The 22,196-nt window shown below is 41.2% G+C and overlaps 1 protein-coding gene across 1 annotated transcript in view; it reads right to left on the minus strand.

Annotated features, from left to right (window-relative positions):
• Window positions 1–22,196, minus strand: part of klf7a (Kruppel like factor 7a) — a 34,058-nt gene that overhangs the window by 6,098 nt on the left and 5,764 nt on the right. Inside the window, exons 2-3 of the mRNA XM_026302203.1 lie at window positions 8,068–8,704; window positions 1,326–1,449 (exon numbers count right to left, since the gene is read on the minus strand). Of these exons, the coding sequence (XP_026157988.1) occupies window positions 1,326–1,449; window positions 8,068–8,704 (761 nt within the window). The remainder of the gene's footprint in view (window positions 1–1,325; window positions 1,450–8,067; window positions 8,705–22,196) is intronic.

Here is a 22,196-nt window from a genome sequence, read left to right on the forward strand (position 1 = left end):
GTAGGAATACATTATATTAATACTTTATACAAACTAATCATTTTGCCTTTTTACCCAAATCTTAACCTAGGGTTTCTTGCCTTAAATACTCTGGTGTCTCCAATTGCCAATATTGCTCTGGGATCTCAGAGGCATCAACCCGGACCAGATCACAGACAGAAGAGTGTAATTAAAATAGGAGTAAAGATTTTTGTGTCTGAGTCAAGCTGATCTTTTCATAGTGAATAATAGCTGCTGAATCCTTGATGATTTTGTCATCAACCTCACATTTAAGGAGCCCAGCAAATTAACATTTTGCTGTGCTTTATAATTAAACAGCCAGGATGACTAATTAAGCAGAGTCGCAGACAAAAAGAGATCACCTCTTCAAACTGACAAAGCCATTCACCTCCACACCTCTGACTGAGACTGAGGCATTTTCTGCTTTATAAGAGCAGGGGGATGGCCTGGGACACTTAATGAGTTAGAGATCCATTATTGAAAAACCTTTGAAGACAACAATGCTGAGTTCAAACAAATGTAAAACTACAATTTTTAGTAATGATTTTTACACAGGGATACTTAGAATCCTGTGTATGGCAAGCTGCTGTGCTGTCAGTTTGCTCTGCTCAGGGACACTCTCAGGTCACGGTGATCAGACCAGAAACCATTCACTGTACAGTCTAGTCTCTCCAATCACTGAGCCAGGCTGAAGCTGTTTTTACAGACACCTGTACTTTGTGTCACGGTGGCTTTTGGAATTCCCCAAATACATTTTCCATCAGTGATGAACAGTTTAGTTATGCTTGGGTATCCATAATCATTTTTCACAGTCATTCATAACTTAACAAACAAAAAGTGTGGCTTATTAAAAACTAGTTCCTGCCCCCTCCAGAAAATGTATACTTCATACTGTTGACATGCGGTTGGGCTAATGGGTTCTACAACCATTTTACACCTCTGGCCCAGTGTGAAAACAGCTTCCATATTAAGGTCATGTGAGAAGATTCACTATTAATATGCTGCACACGTCCTAATGTGGGCATAGTGAATAAGAACTTTTTGGATTCCCAATGAAAGACAGATAAAGTTGGTTCTTGTTTGTGTTGGAGAGGAGCACACATAAGTAATCCTGCCTGTGCACTTTTAAACTGGGTCAGTACCAAACACATTTGGGTGTGCTACCGTCATCTTGTAGCACTTCTTCAGTAAACCAAACTGTGTGAAAACACAAAGGAAAAACATAGCCTGCTGTGCAAGTTGAAGTACTTCAAATAACCCTTGGAAAAAGAAAAAAAAAAACATATAAGGGAGAGGAAAGGAGGGAGAGTTGTGTTTTGACAGACCTGTCACAGTGGTTGCACTTAAAAGGCTTGGCACCGGTGTGTTTGCGGTAGTGCCTTGTCAGCTCATCGCTCCGGGCGAATCGCCACTCGCAACCCTCCCACGAGCACTTGTATGGCTTCTCACCTGAGGGATGAAGAAAAAAAAACATGCATAAGCACATGTTTCATCACTCATCCACCAATCACACGCTTGTTTGTCTTCTGTGGGCATGCTAAAAATCTCTGTGGTACAGGTGTGGAATCATGAATCCAAATATTTGTTGACTTCAAGTTGATGTTTGTATGGTCTACGTGCAGAGATTCTATTTAAATGAATATTTCCTGCATATTTTGATTACACTGCAGTTGTACTCTTTTTAGTTTCAATGCCTCCCTTCTTTTTTCTCTTTTTGGGGCTTAGAAAGAAAGCAAGGCAATGCATAACACTGAGACGGAGAAGCTCCCACTGGTGTCTAATCTTGCTGAACATGCAGAAGAAGAGCAGAGGGTAGAGAAAAGTGGTGCGAAAGAAGAAGTGGAGAGGGTGAGGATTGAGGGGAGGGGGGTATTAGAGGCAAGGTAGATGAGAGAGTGAGAAGAGGAGGTGAAATGAGACTAGGAGAGGAAAAATTGGAGTGGAAAGAAGTGCTGCAGAAGTGGATTATGGCAGAGGAGGCTACAGATATGCTGGTATGGGAAAGGACAGTGATAATTAGGCCAGTCACATGACATAATGGCAAGGAAATCACAATCTGCTAGCTGTGCCACCTCTGAAGATGTTGCCTGCATCAGTCACATCCCATCTGGAGTGGTGATCGTGGTTAAAAACAAACAATCTGACCAGCTCGGCCTGAATGGCTTCAAAACAAACGGGGGCTTAATTTGTTAAATGTGATCAAAAGAGAGGCAATCAATAGATCAACCGCTTTGTGAAGCAGAGTACCTATATGAAGAAGGTGGTTTAGTGTGATGGAAAAATAAAAATAAAAAGTATATATATAAGTATTTCTGTGGTTCAATTAAAGGTACATTTGTGTTTTACATTGTGTTAAATGCCACTAAAGAACCACAATTGCATGGGAATTCAAATACAAAAGCCAAAGCAAATGAGAAAACAATACAACTCTTGACATATGACCTGCTCAAGCATTTTCTATCAAATATACTAAACAAGCAGCCATGTTACAGAGCACTCCATTAGCAGCAATCATGTAACGTTCAATGATGAGAAAAAGATGTGCATTAAGTCAGCGGTCCCCAACCTTTTTTGCGGCACAGACCAGTTTGATGTAAAACAATATTTTCACAGACTGGTATAGAAACAGCTAAAAACAACTCACCATCCTGAATTCCGTTTGTTTTTTACTCATTTTTGCTAGCTTGTGGGTTAAATTTTTGATGTACCATATCACATGACCGAGACGAGTGTTTTTTCAAAATAATAGATCTTTCAGACTCCGATAATCAATAAAATACTGTTTTATTCAGCCTTTCTGAGGGCCCGGTACCAAAGGACCCGTTGGGAACCTCTGCATTAGGTTACAGCTGTGATGAGGTCATGAACAAGTGAGAAAAGAATGACCTCCAGGGCAGAACAAATTGATAACAAATCAAACAAATCTTTACAAATATTGAGTATTACTTCATACCAAAGAAACTGACTTCGATGAATGAAGAAAATAATTTTGATAAAACAAAATTTATGTTCCGTAAACAATCTACAGTGTTTTGGTTTGGGTAGCCAGAAATTGGCCCTGTCCTTGCATGTCCCCATTATGGACATGCATCCCTTCATAGTGCCTCACTTCTGAGAAACAACCAGAGCAGCAGGTCTGGGCCATCCAGCTCTGGCCAATGAAATTCCCGTGAGGCATGGATGCTTAAATGTGTAGCCTAGCAACGAGACTGAGGGGGTGGGTTATGTGTGTGTGTGTGTGTGTTTATGTGTGTGTGTGTGTGTGGGGGGGGGGGGTTATTGCCGTGAAACATGAGGAGGCAGTAGTCAGTGCAGCTGGCTAGATCTGGCAATGGCACACCACCATGCCACCGGCCAATTACCGAGCATGCTGGCAGAGAATGGAGGCAGTTGCCTAGCGACGGTTAACTGTAGCGCTGTACAGGGCCACAGGCAGGGAGGGAGGGGTGGAGCTGGAGTAGCAATGGTGGTAGTGATGCTGGTGCAGGATGAGTGGTGGGCTGGGGGGAGGGGTGCACTAACAGACCAGAGCCTGCAGCAGCACATTAGCACTCAGCTACCAAGTCCTCCAACGATACGCTACCCCCGTTGCTTAGCAACAGACCCCCCCCACACACACACACACTCGCCTCTGCTTCAAGATGCACTCATATAAACAGGCAAATACAGCAGGTACACACTGGCCATACACATACACACACTGTAGGGATATTTTTATGATGCAGTGTTATATATAATCAGACTGATTGGCAGTTTAAAATGTCTGTAACTGAATCCACTGGATTAGCCGAAAGTCACCAACATAATCTGATTATGCTCTGTTACTTTTGGATTACTTTGCCTATAAAACATATAATGTAGATTATGAAGCTAAGTGGATTATTTCTCCTAATTTACAGAATCAGGACGAGTGGACAGTACTATTGCTGATTTGTTCTGCAGTATTAAATAAGATTCCATTGGTGACAGCGTTCACTTGTTTCAGACAAAAATTATGTAGCATAAAAAATCCTTCTCCTATTGAAAATGTTTTCTGGTGTAATTAAATAAACAATCACATATTTCTTATCCGTAATCTGATAACTGGGTATTTCCTGAGTCACTGTAATCCCATTATGTGTAATCTGTTACTTCCGAATGCTCTCTCACGTAAAACACACACACATGCACTTGCTCCAGCCTCTCAGGTGCCAGTGTTGAAGTTAATTGCATTCCTTCCATTAGCTGGAGCTGGAGCAGGGCATCTGGGTCTCAGAGGTCATTAGAGAGGCTCTTGGAGAACACTTTATAGGCTTCTGCACACAACGAGTACAGCAGGCTTTGAAATGAGTGAGTAGGAGAGTGAGAAACAGGTTAAGAGAGATAGATGACAGATGTGGGAACTGATGGAGAAATAAAGTTTGATGAATGTGAGAAATGCATTAGAATGAAATACATTTTGAGCTGCATATCCAAAGCAAGATTTTTAAATTGAATTCTTTATTTTGGAGATGATTTAATTTATAGTTAACCATGTCTTAGCTGTGACAGTTGATAGTTAGCTACACCAACAGTTGTCACTGGCAAATTCTGGCAAATTAGCCAAACACCAAAAAAGAAATTGATAAAATTCTCTGTTTATGCTTGGTATCCACATGTTTGTGATGTTTTAAAAAAAAGAAAACTAGGAGTTTTTCTGCTGTAAGGAAGACCAAATGAGTGGCTCATTATTTGATAAATTATTTGTATATTGCCTTAAATCAAATTTGACAAATTTTGACAAATGTAAATGACAGAAATTAATAAACATTAAACCCATTATATCATCTGTTTTATCATATCACCAGTTTTTGGTTACATGATAGGGTTTGGGTTAGGGTTACCTAAGAATAAATCTTGTTTATTACTAAGAAAACCAAAAATTCAGGCCTGAAATTTATAGAAAACAACATTGGTGAGAATAATTTGTGTTACATTTTACATTTTTTGTGTTACAAAACAAGAGCATGAGAGGCACACATACATAGACATATTATGAATAACACTGATACAGAAGGAGAGGCAGAGAGGACTAGACAGAGAAAGATTAGAAACAGAAAGAACGAGAGAGCGAAGCAGATGAGAAAAGCAAGGAAAGAGAGAGACAGCAGAATAACCCAGCAATCCTCGTGTTTTACCCGTTCCCTCACCCTGCCCAAAATCTAATTGTACCATTCCTTATCTGCCATAAACCTATTCACAAAAAGCTCTACAGGGCACTGTCATTTCAACTCAGCCTGTCTAATTCCAGATTAAATCGTAGCCTTTTCTCCGTTGGTAATTTATGGAAATAACAACTAAGAAAAAGAGGATTTGAGTAATGACATCTTTAAACTTGTCAGGATAATGGCTCAGTGAATGGGGGAGCCTGTGGCACTGCTGTCTTTTTCTGAAGAGGGTCGCTCTACTGTACCTCCCCCATTCCTGTCTTCTCTCCTCATCTACTTTCACGTCACATCACTCCATTCTGTCTTTTCTTTAGCTTTTGCATTTTCTTTTGTCATCTTATGTTGACATTTCCCCCCTTATCGTTCTACTTTCCTGGTTTGAATAACAAAACAGATGTTCTTTGGGTAGATGCTTTTATCCATGGCACCTTAAGTGACAATGATAAGCTCATGAAGGAAGGGTTCCTAAAGGAAATGAGCCCTTTATGATGCTATAGATAACACTGTATGCCATTAAATCATTATCACATCCTTTTTAAAACAATTCACTGGATACTACTAAGGATGCTACACTAGCTTACAGGTGTGTAAGGTAGTTTCTGAGTGTAAAATTAAGATGTGACATGGCTCTTTCTTAAGGTAGATGAGCCTCTTAAGATGGACAGTGAAATATTGTCTTGAAAAATCAGTCAGTTAGAGAATCAGTCAAAGTAAATGAGGAAAATGATAGCGTCAGACATTTATCAACTTACAGAATTTACTGCCTATCTGTTGTATACCATTGTGTCGTTGTTGGATGGATTAAATGTTCAATATTACAATGCCGGAAAGGCGTTTGAGAAATGATTATCCATACAAACATGCAGCTAGTATTGCTAAAACTCACAAGTTGCTAGATGCTAGTTCCTCTCTGCGCTTCATTTTGTTCAAGGAAATTCCATAATCTCAACACAAAATGACAAAATGAAGGACAAAATAAAATACCTGTAGAATCAAACATCAGGCCATATTCTGGTTCTTTTGATCATTTCAGTCTGAAGACAGTTTTGGATATGTGATAGTTGAGATGATACCTGTCTATGTTTCTGTTTCAGTTGTTCTGTATTATTTTCCAGCCCCTTGCTTGTGTGAATATTAGAACTGGATAGCAGAGCTGCCCAGCTGGCATGAAGTTTAATCACAGGGGCTGTGGACATGTCACACTGGGGAAATCAATGATTGCGTGTCTGTGTCCTTTGTTCCACTCAGACTGATGCCCAAACCTGTGGTGTGCACCACTGAGGGTGTGAACACACATACAGCATCATCCCTAACATATAGAAGTTGACAAGTCGGGTTTATTCAAATTCACACGGCCCAAAATGCAAGTGAGCCAGAGCTCATAAACAAGTCAGATGCGGTATCTTTGTTGGACAGCTCTGGTGATTTGTCACCCAACAGTGCAGGGATTTAGATGGTGGAGACTAAACAAATCTTATTTTCATCACTGTGACTTAATTTAGCATGATGAGTGCTCTTTGCAGTATCTACACAAATAACAAAACAAATAAAGAAACAGCTGTATATTAGCATAAGTCTGGACAGGTTTTAGAAAAACAGACCCATCATGTGTCAAGATTCATATCATTACACCCTGCAACATCTCTCTTAAGTGAGAGGGGGATGATATAACAATTATTTCCACTATTGTTGAAAAGTTACTGTTCTTAAATTCCTATATAAAGACAAAGAATGAATGGTTGGAATGCAATGGTTTAGTTAATGACTACAAATATGCTTGTTATGAAAGAGACACCAAAAATGTTCTGAACCTTAACCCTCCTGACCAGTAGCGGCAAACTGCATTTTTTGTTTCTCTATATTTTTGGATAAGTCTGCACATGATATCCCTCCTGACCTCCTAACATTATAAAGCACTGTTACATTTGGAACATGCTTTCAAGGCTTTATAATGATCTTATTACCATCTCTGCAAAATCAAAGCCCCCACTTTCAGATTGAGAACCAGTGACCTAGACTTACAGAACACATAGAGGACGGTAAGGCCTGAAATAAACCGAGGAAATGGCGGTCTATCCAGGTCAATCCATCCATCATTGTGCAGTTACTCAGACAGAGGACAGCTCTCCGACAGGGGTCTGAGTGGTTTGGGATTGAGATGGAAGAGCGGGAGAGTTATAGCTCCTAAACCCTCCCCGCTTCCTTCTCAAGAAGAACCTTGACAAGGAGGACCTGTCCTGGTTTGTCACAAAGATTTACTTAGGTAGAAAAAGTGGTATAAGAGAATTGTGTTTTTGTAAATCATCATATTTTTAACTTACACAGTGATACTTCCATATGGCACAGAGGGAACAAGGCTTTAAGTTTGTTTCATGTTGACAGACTTGTTTCTTTTAATATTTATCACTTTATATCCATTTTTTATCTGTTCCAAGAATGTGAAGAGGGTGGATTTCCTCAATTACCTCAAGTCAGGTTATCTAGGAATTTGGACTGACTGACTGGGAGGATGGGTGAATGATTACATAAATGGATGTAGTGGATGTAGACCTAAAAATCTACTCATTTCATATGTGTCTACAGAAATGTCTTTATAATATTTTATTTCCTCTCATAGACCATAAAGGAAAATCCATAAATAAAGTGATCCCACAGAATGTGTCCAACTGAACAGCTGAAATGTTAAAAAACACCAGAAGTTCAGTCACACAAACAAATGAAGAAAAAAAATCCACACCCCAGCTGATAGAAAGCAGCTGAAAATGAAAATGAAATTCATCAAAAAATCTTCAAAATCTTTCAGTTATCATGTTCCTGACACTGCTAATCATACAATTTTTGCTACAGCTACATTTAAAAAATAAAATAAACACTATTTTACCTGTATGTGTCCTCTGATGGGCCTTTAGGTGGGAACTCTTGGTGTATACCTTCCTGCAGCCATTGAACTGACAACGGTGGATCCTCTTTTTGTTCTCTGGGAGCTCCCCGACACTGATAACACATGCAGCCCCCTCCTCTTCGTCTTTCACTTGGACGGGGAGTGAATGCGCTGTGACCAAACGGGCTGCACTAAGGCCCACTTTCCTAGCTACCAGCTTCAAGGTGAGTGTCCCATCAGCTGACGCTGTCAGTGTCTGGTTGGGTTTGACAAGATGTCGGCCCAGTTCTGGTGACGATGGGGGTGTCAAGGAGGTGACAGCACTCAGCTGGGCCTGGTGGACTCCCTCTGTTCCTTCTACAGTTTCCAAGCCCTGACCCTTGGGTTTGAGGTCCCTTTTCATTGCACCGTTGGAGGGGAAATTCTTCCGTGTTGGGCAGAGGATAACTGGAGGTGGACTCGGAGGCTCAGGGAGACTGGGAAGGCTGGGCAGACTAGGGAGCAGGGCATCTGCCAGCTCTTCCTCACCATCTTCCTTTAGGTAGGCAGGAGTTAGGAGACCATCCAAGTCTTGGTCAAAGAGTTCAGACAGACGCTTGGGCTCCGTCTGCAGATAACGCTCCAATTCTAGGCAGGTCTGAAAGGGAAAAATTAGAAAAAAGACTCAAGTTTATACTCAATTTAAGCAAGCTCAACATATTTGGGCATGTAAAATGTCCATCCTTTCAAATTCTACTCAACAATTTCAACAGCCATCAGATGATCTGATATGCTTTTACTTGCTATGGAGAAAAAAATCTGCATGGTGATATTCACTCACCCAGGCAGGCAACTTAACAGCTCTGCCAGCTGTCACGTGTGCACATGTACAGACAGCCACTAAGACAGCCAGGATTACCTGGCAGCTCCAGCAAGACGGCTGATTACACAATGATTGATTGCAACCACTGTAGTGCAGACAGAAAGCGAGGTGAGTGGATAGCAGGAGGAGAAATCCTAAACTGTACAGAACTCCTATCAAACAACATTTTATGGAGCTTTGACAAGCCATGTGTGCACCGGCTTCTACTGAGCCAAGATAGGAAGATTTATTCAGCTGTAGTTATGGTCTGCTTCATCCCTATTACTCCAAACACCTCTCCCCATGGAGGGCAAATAAAAGGCTGCATCCACGATTTGTGTGAACTGGCATTCTGAGAAGTCTATTACCTTACAACAAGCTGGCAAGGATCTAAATGGGGAGCCAACAAGGGAAAGAGACGCTCCATGTCCAAGGATGAAGCTATTATGTCTGAGTGGACGGTGCCAGTTTGATCCCAGGGATCGTTGTGTTTCTCTTGTAACCACTAACCCATTTTGACAGCTGAGATGGAGGCTAGCAGCTCCACTGGGCGCGTGCTACTCGCCACTTCATTTGTGTGTAAATAGGCACTGACAGACAGAATAGCTAGTTCCATTATCAGGAATAAGGTGGTACATACTGAGCACATCAGAGACATTTACAATCTTACAACTCCCCCCCTCTCCCCTTGTTTGCACCTTCTAAAAATAAAACCTCACTTTTTTATTTCTTTTTTTAGAGGGAGTGTCAGTTGCTAAGGGAGTGAGTTCTCTAAGTAATCTTCCAGGAGCAAAACAGGATTTAGAGTTTTTATGTTTACAGTATTTTCATCAAATTAAACAGCTGCTCAAGACTACAATCAGTAGTAACTATAATGCAATATATGCATTATATTGAAGGCAGTGAATCTTGATGAAGGGAATAGCATGCTTGCGCCTATGAGGTATCAAACAAACACCCATGCTCCTTTGACAGCATGGTCTGTGATATTTTTCAGCTCCTTTACCTGACCTCACACCCTCCACATTGCTCTCCTCACTTATTTTTATCATTACCCTTCTTCAGTTGCCTCACCCCCTATCAATTCCCCAAAATCACCTTTCCTCTATTCTTTTTCTCTTTTTCTTGTCATTGTCATCTCCTACGCTGCCAAGGTGAGGACTAATTATCCACTAAAACCAGCCCGTTAAAGCGGACTTTATTCAGCAAAACGCTGAGGCCTGCAAACCTACAGTAGGTGACTGTGTGTGTGTATATGTGTGTGAAATACAGATAGTTCAAGGGAGCGGAAAAAAGGATAAAAATGGATAAGTGAGAGGGAGTCTAAGTGGAAGGTGAAGGAGGAGGAGGAGGCCAGTGATGGAGGACAAGGTGGAGGAGGCAGAACAGGAAAGAAGGAAGTGAGCAAAGCAAGGTCTTGACTTCATTTTCTCCATGGGGGGTGAATCCTTTTTGGAAGTGTGACATTTGGCGTAACAGGATCCTGTCAGCAGGCAAGCCACAGGCCTCACACACACACACACACACACACGCCAAGAAAAGAGTTCGTGCACACTAAATGTTAGGTTACATCCCACAGTGAAATGCTAGGATGTGCTCGGCTGTCACAGCGTGGAGTGTGTGTGTGTATGTATGTACATATGTGTATACTGTACTTATAAGTTTGTGTATGTGTGTGCATGCAGGATGTGGAATGACAAGGTAAAAAGGATGGAAGAAGCTGCAGGTGAGGGATGGTAGGTACAACAAGCTTATCATGCACTCCTTCCCCTTCTTTCCTCATTCCTTTCTCCATCACCCCATCACCCCATCAAGGCCCTTCCCCCCTGCCACCCCTCTCTCCTCCTCCCTCAGGTGGTGACATTAACATTGTTAGAGAGAAGGTCATGCAGTTGATCAGTAGTTCCTGTCTGTGTGGACTAGTGTGGTAGCATGTATTGCATGTAGCGCATGTAATTATGCTCGAATGAATGTGTGGTGTGCACATATTTTTGTGAGTGCACATGTATGTGTGAGCAGCATAATTATGCTTTTTTGTGTGAAATGATGTGGGCCTTCTGTGTGTGTTTGTGTCTGAACACCCACGCTCAAGCACAAACATGTTTATTTGCTGTTCTTATGGCCTTAAGTGAATATGCAACTTGCATATATGTGTGTGTAGGCAAGGAATCAAGAGCCAAAAGCATCACACAATAGCCAAAGTAAAGGGGTGCTCACAGCCCGCTTCAACTCTATTTGGACAAATGCCGATCTAGACAGCCAACATCAATTGGCTCTGCACAAAGCCAGGGTCCATTTCCTGAAAGGCTTTTGGGATGATTCCTTGACACGGGCCAGGACAAGCTAAGACAATCCAATGGTTGTTCCAGCAGCCCCACCTCCACCTCCAAAATGGAGAAAATGATATTGGTGGCACAAGTGTTGCTTTTTTAGTGTCAACAATCACTTTTTTCACTCTTCTTTGTCTAGTCCATTCAAATTTTCCAGTAATCCAGCATGCATGATAACAGAATGCTGACTGAAGCAGCTTTAAATTATATTATTAACACAGTGCTTTATTACTAACACTTGGCACATCACATGCCAAAAGTGCTCCATTAAAAAGCCAATCAAGATCATAGTCATAAAGCGTTGGTTACATGAAGCCTATTTTGACCTTTTTGTCCATCACTTTCACGTTATACCAGATAATGTCTCATCTAGTTAGGTGTGCAGTTAAAGGTCACCACCAAATACAGTCAAAGTTGAAACTGAAACTACATCACTGCTCCCTATGATTAGTATCTCTTAGCTTTTTTGCATCTAAATTCAAAGGGTGGCAACTAACGAAATTTCATTAAGCGATTATTAAAATTGTTTAGAAAAAAACTCTAAATGTCATTCATTTCACTTGATGTTATTCTAATGTTATTCTAATTTTCCTGCCACAGCTCATGTCTTTTCCAACCACAGTTCATGAATAAAGTATAGCAGCACAGAGTAAATTACCCTGATGATTCTCAGCTGTGACTTCAGTCAATGTGAATCATGAACATGTTAAAAATACACAATAAGATGCACCTTGATAAAAACAATGCAAACGATATTTGTACAGCAGGGAAGGTAGAAGTATATAGTTGAAGTCAAAATAAAACTGCTTTCAGGTCAATTTATCCTTCAAAGCTTTGAACTAAGTAAACATATACTGTACACGGTGCACAGGCCTTACTCATAAATAAATTCTACATCTTATTTGTGGAAGAATTACTCAGAAAATAAATAAAATCATGGAAAAACCATCAACATACCATAGAAAACTGTTTTAACTCATGTAGGAATAAAGTAGTTGAGTTGAGCTGGGGTTCAGGTCACTGTGTAGTTTTTAGCCAAGGTCAAACAAAAATGCAGAAAAATCAATAAACTGGGAAAAATGCACTTTGTATTCATGTTTCTGCTGCTCCAGTGAATCATGCATGCAGTACACACCTCAGGTTAGTGAGGCTTAAAATATAACAGGTGTGACAAATATTCACTGATCATAAGACATGCTTCTCACAAATACAACGCTGTGAACCAGTCCAGCTCCACTCATTCACTTTTTTCATTTTATGAAATCTCTGTCTCTTTCACTCCTCATCCCCATCTCCACCCGTCTTCCATAGGGCTCTGTCCTGGTAGCTGATCCTCTATCCCCGTCACCTCCCTTTACATTTGGCCCCCGCCAAATCGCCTGCCATCACCATCAAAGAGCAGGCTGCCTCCCAACTGTTAGCACCCCGCTACGCTGCTAATAAAAAGCCTGGGTTATAAATATGAACAGAAGAGCATGCATAATGCCCTAAAGGAAGGCCCAAAACACCACTAAACAGATAAATGTAATGGGGTGGATACGGCTCATTAATTTTAGTATGATCGCGTTTAGTTTTTACAGACGCCGTAATAGAGACAAGGTGCTATCAGTGACATTCATAGCTGCTGCTAGCAGGGTTGAAAAGGGCAGGACTATGAGGGGGCACTGAGCTACAGGAGGTGATGCAGCACTATTGTTAAATGCAATGAGATTGGAGGGTGGGGAGATTGCTGTCACATCTTTTCACATATGACCTGCAGCACCATCCTTACTGGGTTAGATCATTCTGACTTATAAGAAAATATTTTTTGAACTGATATTACAGCCATGGTCAGGCTGGTAAATCATGGCAAGAAATATGTAGACATTGTTCCCACAATATTCAACTATGACAATGATCCCAGTAAGGTGCACCTGGGGTTTATGTCAGGATTTTTTTATACTTTTTGCCTCCACATATTGTATTTCAAAAGTTTAGGAGGCTATATACATTTGTGATGTTGGCTTTTGATGCCTTCACCACAGCAGTGAATGTGTTTTAGATTGCTGTCGTCATCTTCCACAAACTGAAAACGTCATCTTCCACAAACTGAAAAAAAGATTACTTTTCAGCACCAACATGACATTTTCATTACTTGGTTTGGCCATTTTCATATGTTGCAGAAGTTTGATTACGCATTTAAAAGTGAATAACTTTCATGTCATGGGTGAAATAATACTGGCTTCTCTACAGCTTTGCTTCTCTCCTTTTGTAGTTTCACATTCAACTGACAGTCCCTTTATTGCTCTTATTTAAAACTCACAACATTACCAGTCACAGAAAATAACAAGGCTTTAGTTTGATGCACAGTGTACTGCCACAATACCAGCTCTGATTAAAATCCTTCTGAGGAATTAATCACAGTGTTACCCTACAGGTATAGCTGCACAACAATCATATCAATATAAAAATCTGGCCTGGAGTGAACCAGGTTAACTAAACTGTATTATCCTTTTTTTTTTTTTAACTCTGTGGATTTTATCTTTATGACACACTCTTTTACTTTACTGACATTTTGTTGTTGCTCTTTGTAATTCTGCAACACATTTGGCACTTTTATTGAAAGAAAACTTTGGGCAAGCACTCAACTCAGAGAGCAGTCATTCACATAGTGTGTATGTGTGTATATGTGAGTATATTTCTTATTCTGCCATAGTGTGTTATAGGGCCTATGTCTCCCATTGATTTGGTGAGCTGAGCCAAGTCATCACTTTGAGATGACAGCTAAATGACCAGTAGCCCTAGGCAGCAGCCATCTCACCAACAGCGTTTGTGTGTGTGTGTGTTTGCATCACAGAGCCTAATCAATATGAAATGATACAGCGCAGGAGCTCATCAGTAGTGGTGCAGCTGACAGAGACGGAAATCTATAGCACTGAGCACCCCCCACCTGTGAATGTACCCACACAAAATCTCCCAAAAAACCCCTCCCTCCCCTCCAAGCTCTTCCAGGGATTTTGCTTCTTCCCATGCACTCGCTATGAGCTCCCTGGAGAGCAGTATGACGTCAACGGTGGATCCCATTTGAGCAGAGAACCTGCCTATGGGGCCAGATAGACAGGAAGGGTGGGGAGATAACCCTTAATTTTCCTAGATACAGATCTGAATAGCAGAGCGCCCTAATGTCGCCCTGTTATTCTCAATAGAGAGAGCAGTGGTGGTTGCAGTGCTTGGCCAGGAGGGATCTTAGAGCTCATAATGCCCTAGGCTCCAGAGGAGAGACAGACGGAGTACAGACACAAAGAAAAAGGCCAAAGGGGGAGAGATAAAGCAAATTCATCTGGCTTCTAAGACAGAAGGATAAGACAGGTTAAAGAAGAAGAAACAGCCCTTTTTTTTTTTTTTTTTCAATGCAAAGAAAAACAGTTTAGGGGAGAAAAGTTTTTAAAAGAGTGCAAGGGGTGCAGGATGCAGACACAGCATCTTTCGACCTATAGATGTATAAGGAAAAAAAATTATGTTTGAGGAGAAAGAGAAGAAATGGGATAAATATGAAGCCACAGGAAGGAGGCAGGAGTCCTCCTCCTACTGTCTAACAGCTCCATCTCTCCAGGCAGCTGAGCCTTACCTAGCTTCAGATAACATGCCACGGAAACAGCTTAATTACACACACGGCCTTATCAGACGACATTAGCCTCACAGTAATAATCACAGCTGCCGTCAGCCCCTCCGTCAAAGCCTGGCAACACAGCACCTTGAGGCAGTTTAACACAGTGTGAGCTTCAAGCTGATAACAGACACTGCCAGTTGTTAAATCACAATTTGCTGACAGAGTTGAAGGAATAATGCACATTTGGTTATAAACCTGACACCTCCTTTACACACAGTCAGTTTTTGTTTGGATGGGTGCACTAACAGGCATGAGGGGCTTGAAATGGTATCAAGCAGCAGATTCAGTTTTGCTTTGTTAGATCTGGTGCTTAGACACTTTATATCAGTATTCAGACATTAGCATATTGGACACTTATTTCTTGAGTGGCTATTTTGCAGAACAGTGTATGAGGTTCAGTTTGCAGGCAAGACTAAGCCCTGTATTAATGGAGGTTTAAACGACACATGTTTGTGTGTGCTGAAGGATCTTCAAAGCACCTTTCATCTAGCAGGAAAGCCACAGTGATGGAGCACTCAGAGTGCAGAATCCTGGTGACTTCTGCTTAATGGAGCAGAAAGACATTTCCCATTGCTTCCTCTGAGCAGACACAACAGAAAGCACACATCCACATCATTCCGACACCAGGGACCTTGCCTCTGTCTTCCCGTAACACAACATTAATGCCACAAAGTCCTATGAAGAAGTCCTCTGCAAAATTTAGTTATTTAAGAATTTTGGTGCTTGATATCATTAATAAAGATAAAATCACTACATGACCATTTCAGTAATTGTGCATACAAGTGTCCGGCGGGAACAAAAAGCTCCAGAACGTCAACAAAAATGCAAATATTAATTGCCTACATTCATCACTTTTCTAAATTGAACAATTAATCCAAAAAGGATAAAAAAATGAAATAATGACATTAAAAATCAGTTTCAGTCCTGCTTTGCTGACTGTCTACTTCTAAACTGCAAATACATTTGGGACATATACTGGAGTGGTACCAGTCTTCTAACTACATCCCAACTCTTGGCATGGAGGCAAAAATACATAATTCACAAAATGTAGAACTAATTATTTATATTATTATTAATATCCCCCAAAATGTATCATATGTAGTATGACTGCATTGCCACAGTACTTCTGTATTACAATGAACCATGGATAATCCATTTTTCCACACAGACAAAGCTACACATGTATTCTTTAAATGGTGGAAGTAGCTTGCCAAGTAAACAGACCGAACTTGTGAAGATCTGCTGACCTTGAACACGAGACAGACATTATTAAGAGGTCTTAGGTTCAGGATACAACAAGTGTATTCCATATAAAGACCTCAATCATCCATCTAAATAGCTTGTGACAAAGTGGGAAAATGTTTTTGTTCTGGTATTAAGTCAAGGATAGGAGAGATGAGGGTGAAACAGGATAGAGAAGACAGGAGAGGAGAATTGGAAGCATCTTGAGACTGAAGAAGATGAACGATGAAGAAGAGAATGAGAATGTAGAGGAGAGGAGAATAGCAGAGCATGGAGGATAGAGGAGGAGGTGGGGGAATAATCTCAACAACTGGAGTTGTGTTGGGTTCACTGGGGAGGGGAACTTTGTCTCCCTTTAACTGGATTTGGGTGAGCTGCTGTTTATCGGCGTATGAATTGCCAGGCGCCCCCTCTCAGTTGTCAAAACTATCCTAATCTATTCAGGAGACATTTCAGCCATTTGCTTTCAACATAGCAAGAGTGCACAGTGCATACAAGAGTTGTTTGTGTGCTCATGGGTGTGTGTATGAACCAGCATATGTGTGTGGTGCATGGATAGACGGGGTCGGTGACAACAGTGGTTTTACACTGAGGTTAGCAGCTTGAAGCAGGATTTGGGGAGTCTGTGCTCCCCATTGTGTGCGGCAGGCTGGCTAATCTTCATTACCGCACACAATGATGGGGCAAGAGAATGGGGCCTTGGCTGGAAAAGGCACGGAGAAACAAAAGAGCAGCTAAACGGAAAGAGCAAGGGGGGGGAGGGTTGAAAATAACAGAGGGCCAAGGAGAGAGGGGAAAGATAAAGGGAACAGTGAAGCGGAAAAACTCTGCTTCCTCCTCACACAGTGCCAGTCAGAAAGGGGCGTTCGGTACCCCAATCACGTCCACAAACCATGAAGTGCAATAGTGGCACCGTGCCCGCACTGATAACAGCCAGAATGGTTTATTCTTACATGCTTCTCGACGGCTGAATAAGAAACCCCCTCATGTCTGTGTTTACCCTGCTTTTGGCGTTGAAGTGTTGTGTAACACTTAGCCTCACCACGAAGGCCACAGTTTTGAGCTTTGCTGCACATTACAACATCAAACCTCAGGGTTAACTGAAACCCAAAGGGGGGAGTGCAAGCGTGTTGTGAGGTGGCATAAACAGAAGCAGAAAAGCAGGTCAGTGGCACAGTCTCACAAAGCCAAGGTGGATTAGTTCAGGGTTTCAAACATATTGGAGTGGGTGTTTGTCAGGAATCTGCGCAGTTATGCAAGAGTGTGTACATCTCAGTGATTTTATGTGCATCTGAGACTGTGCAAACAGGAGGTGGGACGATGCCATTTGGTCTTTATTCCCATGGCAATGCTTTCAAAACAAACCTGAGCAACAAAGATTAGCCCAAGCTGCTTAAAATATTGAAATATGTCTCCTGTCCACCGCTGCTGCTCTGGGCTCTACTCCAAGAGATAGGGTAGAGAGAGAGAGAAAGAGAGAGAGAGAAATAGTGTGGGTGTGTGTGTGTGAGTGCAGGTTGTACGAAGATGGGTGGAGGCAGTATGACAAGCTGAACCCGTTCACCCGTGTGTGCGGAGCGACTGGCTTTTCAGCGGGAAGCGTAAGTGGAGAGCAAGGACTTTTCACCCCAATTTCATCTTGACAATGTATGGCTGCTCAGCAAAAAAAGAAAGGGGGTGGTTAGATTCACTAAGAAAGGTGTTAGGAACTCATTGACTTTGGCCTTTAGCTTTATGTGTGATGGTGTGTGTGTACTTTGACTCCTGTCGCACAAGTCTGAAAATTACAGGGCTAAGGGTAAAGCCCAGAATAAGCACTGTTTAAGATTCAGGGTTAAAGTTTAAAGGCTGGCAAATTAATGTGTTTCAAATTAATGGGAGGTCATGACAGTTCAAGTGAAATGTGTGCAACATAGGAGAAAGTGCTTGTGTGCATAGAAACACAAGCACATACAATATACCCACCACCTGCTCCACTGAAAATATGAGAAAACCTGCCACTTTTCATCTTGTTGCATAGAAACACATACAACCCAATAAAGACAGTCTGTGAAGCTTTCTGCTTTCAAACACACATAAACCAATGAAAATTATTGATGTGCTCTCTTATAAAACAGTGGCTGCTCCCTAAAGTATTCCTGGCAACATCACAGGCTGAAAATAGCTGCCGACCCAAATAACTTTCCCCGTTGGAATGGAGAAGGAGCCAGACCACAGCCACTGGCGACTGGCTTTACTAATTGGCATCATTTTACAATGAAATAATATCTGGGGCAATAGACTGAATAACACATGGCAGTAAACTGGAGAGCAGGAGGATGTGCTTTCTAGCTATGCAAACACTTGCAGAGATGACTGGGGAGTGATTTGAGGAAGGGCATGCCTTCGTTCTTGTTAGCATAAGTTATCAGAATCTCTTTCCTGAAAATACACAAGGGGGAATTGAGTAGTGAAACATTTATGTAACACCATCAGTTTAGTTAAAAGATGGAAAAACATCTAGGGCAGGGGTTTTAAAATATTTTTAACTCACAAACTGGTATTTGCTGTCACAGATCCCCACACGGATAGCTTATGTATAGTTTATGGATAGTGTTCATTGATGTAGCATTGAATAATAAGTCGGAGTAAATCAAATTTCATACACACATTTTAAGTGGTGGTGGTCTAAGGAATGACAACACACACATGCAAACATTAAACATGATATGAATCTGCAATCATAAGTCACAGTGAAAAGTCAGTCCTTAAAGTCCACATTTCTGTAGAGATAGTGAGTTGTTTTGGGGGGATTTTCTAAAGATCAACTTTACTTTTTTTTCATTTCAGTAAAGAAACCTCTTATATTCCTTCCTCTTACACAGCACAGACAGTACTATTTTTTACATTTTCAGAACAATTTGAATTATATTGGAATAAGTTCAAATATCCATACTTTAGTGACAAGACTTCTTTTCATTTCTCACTTGCTTCTTTGCAACTACAGTAGTTTGAAATGACTTTTGACTAGGGCTCTGCACTTATGACAGCCCACAAAACACCACCCAAACTCCCAGTTCAGACCAAAATATCAAAATCACAAACACTGTTTCACAAACACATCCTATGAACTGCTCACACAAACACGTGTAACACATACAAAGAAGGAGAGAGGGAGGAAGACATAAACACAGATGTCTTTTGGCAGCCCAAATCTTAATTAGCGCCAGGAGATTCATCTAATCAAAGGGTTGCCAGCCCATCATTAAGGCAAAAACACACATTGCTTGCCTCACATACCAGAGCAGAACAATAGGAAACAGAGGTATGCTGTCATGCTGATGAATGGCTCTTCCCACAGGTCTCATTAAATCACAGAAGGGCACTTCCCGGACCATTCGCAGAGTTAAGTAGGGTGCAAAATCTTCTCATCCTCTCCTGTCTATACTTTGACACTTACATAGCCTGTTTTTCAAGTGTTCACATTAAAATAATATTTCTCATAGTAAAGAAATGCACTTTCACACTTTGAACCCCAGGCTAATCCCAATTCAGGATGAATCTTGCTGGTATTGAGGATAAAAGTCAAAGCTTACTGAGACAACTCAAGCCCTGCAGGAGCTTGGTATGGCTGAAACTACATGATGTACCTAGTTAGCTGGTGATCCCAGTGTCTTGAGTGAAATTTGGGATCCAGTTTAATCTTCCAAGTAATTTATCATTAACCTCTGACACTGGAAAATATCAATTTCTGACCATCTATCTGAGTCTAAATCAATACTTTATAAAGTTTTAGTAGGTGCAGCAGCTTTGAAAAGCAGGAGTGAGAGACTATAGAACCAATAAACAAATGCTTCTGACAGACTAAAGCAAAATCTCATAATAATCTCATAATTTGTGCTATCTACCAATAAACTATTTTAAATGCAGGACAAAAGACACAATACAATGACAAGCCATGATCTCAACTGACCAGTAAGGAGGAAGTGAAAAAAGAGATATGTATAGATGCAAAAAGGTCCTGACTCACTGGCTAACCAGCTGGACAGCTTTGGAGCAGTGAGCCATGACAGGTAGAAAAACACTACAGGCTTTGCATGTTAGACAACTGCAGCCAAGTTTTGATGCTGGTCTATGCAAAGTGCAAACACACGACTTCATAGGTACAAACATATACGAAATGTTTTGTACCTAAATACTACAGCTTAAAGTCACGCAGCCTTTCTCAGAGCCAATTACTGGACTCTGAGATGCCCTGCAAATGCAGCCTCAAGCCATTATAACATCCTTATCAATGACTTACAAGCACACAGTTTCTCCTATATAGTAGACCACACTCAATTTGGAGACTCAGCTATGATTGCTAATGACTGTCTTATATTATAAACTATCCAACTGGTTTCAGAGCATGGCATGTCCTTGTGGCTGCCACCAACAAGAGCTTAGGACCATGACTGATGACTGGCTTCAGATGACAACAAGAAGCAGCAGCAGTGTTTACTCAGGGTAAATTGCCCTTGTCTCTCTTGCCCTTCCATCTTGTTCTCCCTCCTTTCCTTCACTCAATCTTTGAAGAGAGATGATCCACATGGCTGGATCTCTGGTGTCTGGATGGCTAGGAGTCCCTAGGGGTGGGATTAGCCTTGCAGACTGACAGCTAAACAAACAAATAGGCCAAAGCTGCTCTTCCTGCTTGCCAAGGCTGCCTAGCAACAGGTAGGCAGGAAGATGGGATGTAACGCTTGGTATGTCACAGTCGATGATGGCAATAAAATGCCTGGACACAGTGTGAAGGCATGGACATTAAAGAAGCCAGTGCATTTTTAAATATTCAAGCAGGATGGCATATTGAACTGTGGAGCAGGTAGTATAATAGGGAGGGTATTAAGTAGTGTCTTAACACAGTTGAGGCCTATTTGCATAGTGATTGATGGTGATTGGTTTACATGCCATATTTAAAATACATCACTAAAACAATACAAAAATGCTAACAGCTATGTGGCAATTTTAGCAGTGATGACAGAACAAATTACTGTTTATCTCAATTCTTTGATAAGGTGCAGATATTGTATTGACACTTCAGATTTAGTTAAACAAAAAAAAAAGAAATAGTGCCACGTCACCCCCTGTAAAATGACAAATGTGACACTTTTTTGTGTTAATTAAACAAACAAGATAAAGCACATTAATTGGTGAGCTTTGGATGTGGTCAGGCAGATCCAGATATGAAAGTGATGTTTGTTTTTGCCTACTAGCAACATGATCAAGTCAAATAGCTGTTTGTCTTCTGTTTGTTTGTCTACTGTCTCTGTGTATTCTATGACTGATTCTGCTAAGGAGGCCAAATCTTTAATAAAATAATTTGGGAATTGTCTTAAGTTAAATGTAAATATTATTTAAACCGCAGTTTCGTCAGAATATTTTTCATAGCCTGCCTTTAATTCTTCTCTTGTTTTAAGTAAAAAAGCATTTACCCAGCATGTGCCACATGTTGATTGCATAACTCTTCAGAGTTCAACTTTTTGTAGAGAAACTGACTTTAAATACAGTAGGAGTTAGTACAGGGCAAATCAAACAAGGCAGCTGTGACTTCGTCAAAACTGTCTTCTCAGAATTTGCCAAAGAGAGAAAGCAAAAAAGTCATGAGATAAAGGGAGAGCGAGAGAGTCAGTGGTGATTCCAAAGCATAAAATGAGTGCCTGAGACTCCTCTTCCTTTTTCTTTTCTCCCTCTGGTTGCCAAGCCGGATGGCAGCAGCGAAGCATGTCGGATCACTGTAAGGTGCTGTAACGGCTTCCCGATTTCGCCTCAAATGATGTGAAAGTCATTGCCAACCCATGTGTGCTGGTGTGAGGCGAAAAAAATGACTGGGTCCTCTTCTCACTGTTAATCAAACCTGGGGTGGCAGAGCGTTTCACAGACGGAAGCCATACATAAAGATGTGCTTGTTCACCACGCTCCTGCTCCCTCCCCCCTCCAGTTTTCTCCCTTCGCCTCCTCTTCGCCTTGCTCTTCTACACCGTCTCCTCTTTCTTTACCCTTCTACTGCTCTCTCTTACAGTCTAGTCACCAGAGCATCAGACAAATG

The sequence above is a fragment of the Mastacembelus armatus genome, chromosome 2 (assembly GCF_900324485.2).
Source record: "Mastacembelus armatus chromosome 2, fMasArm1.2, whole genome shotgun sequence".
In the NCBI taxonomy this organism is placed as follows: domain Eukaryota; kingdom Metazoa; phylum Chordata; class Actinopteri; order Synbranchiformes; family Mastacembelidae; genus Mastacembelus; species Mastacembelus armatus.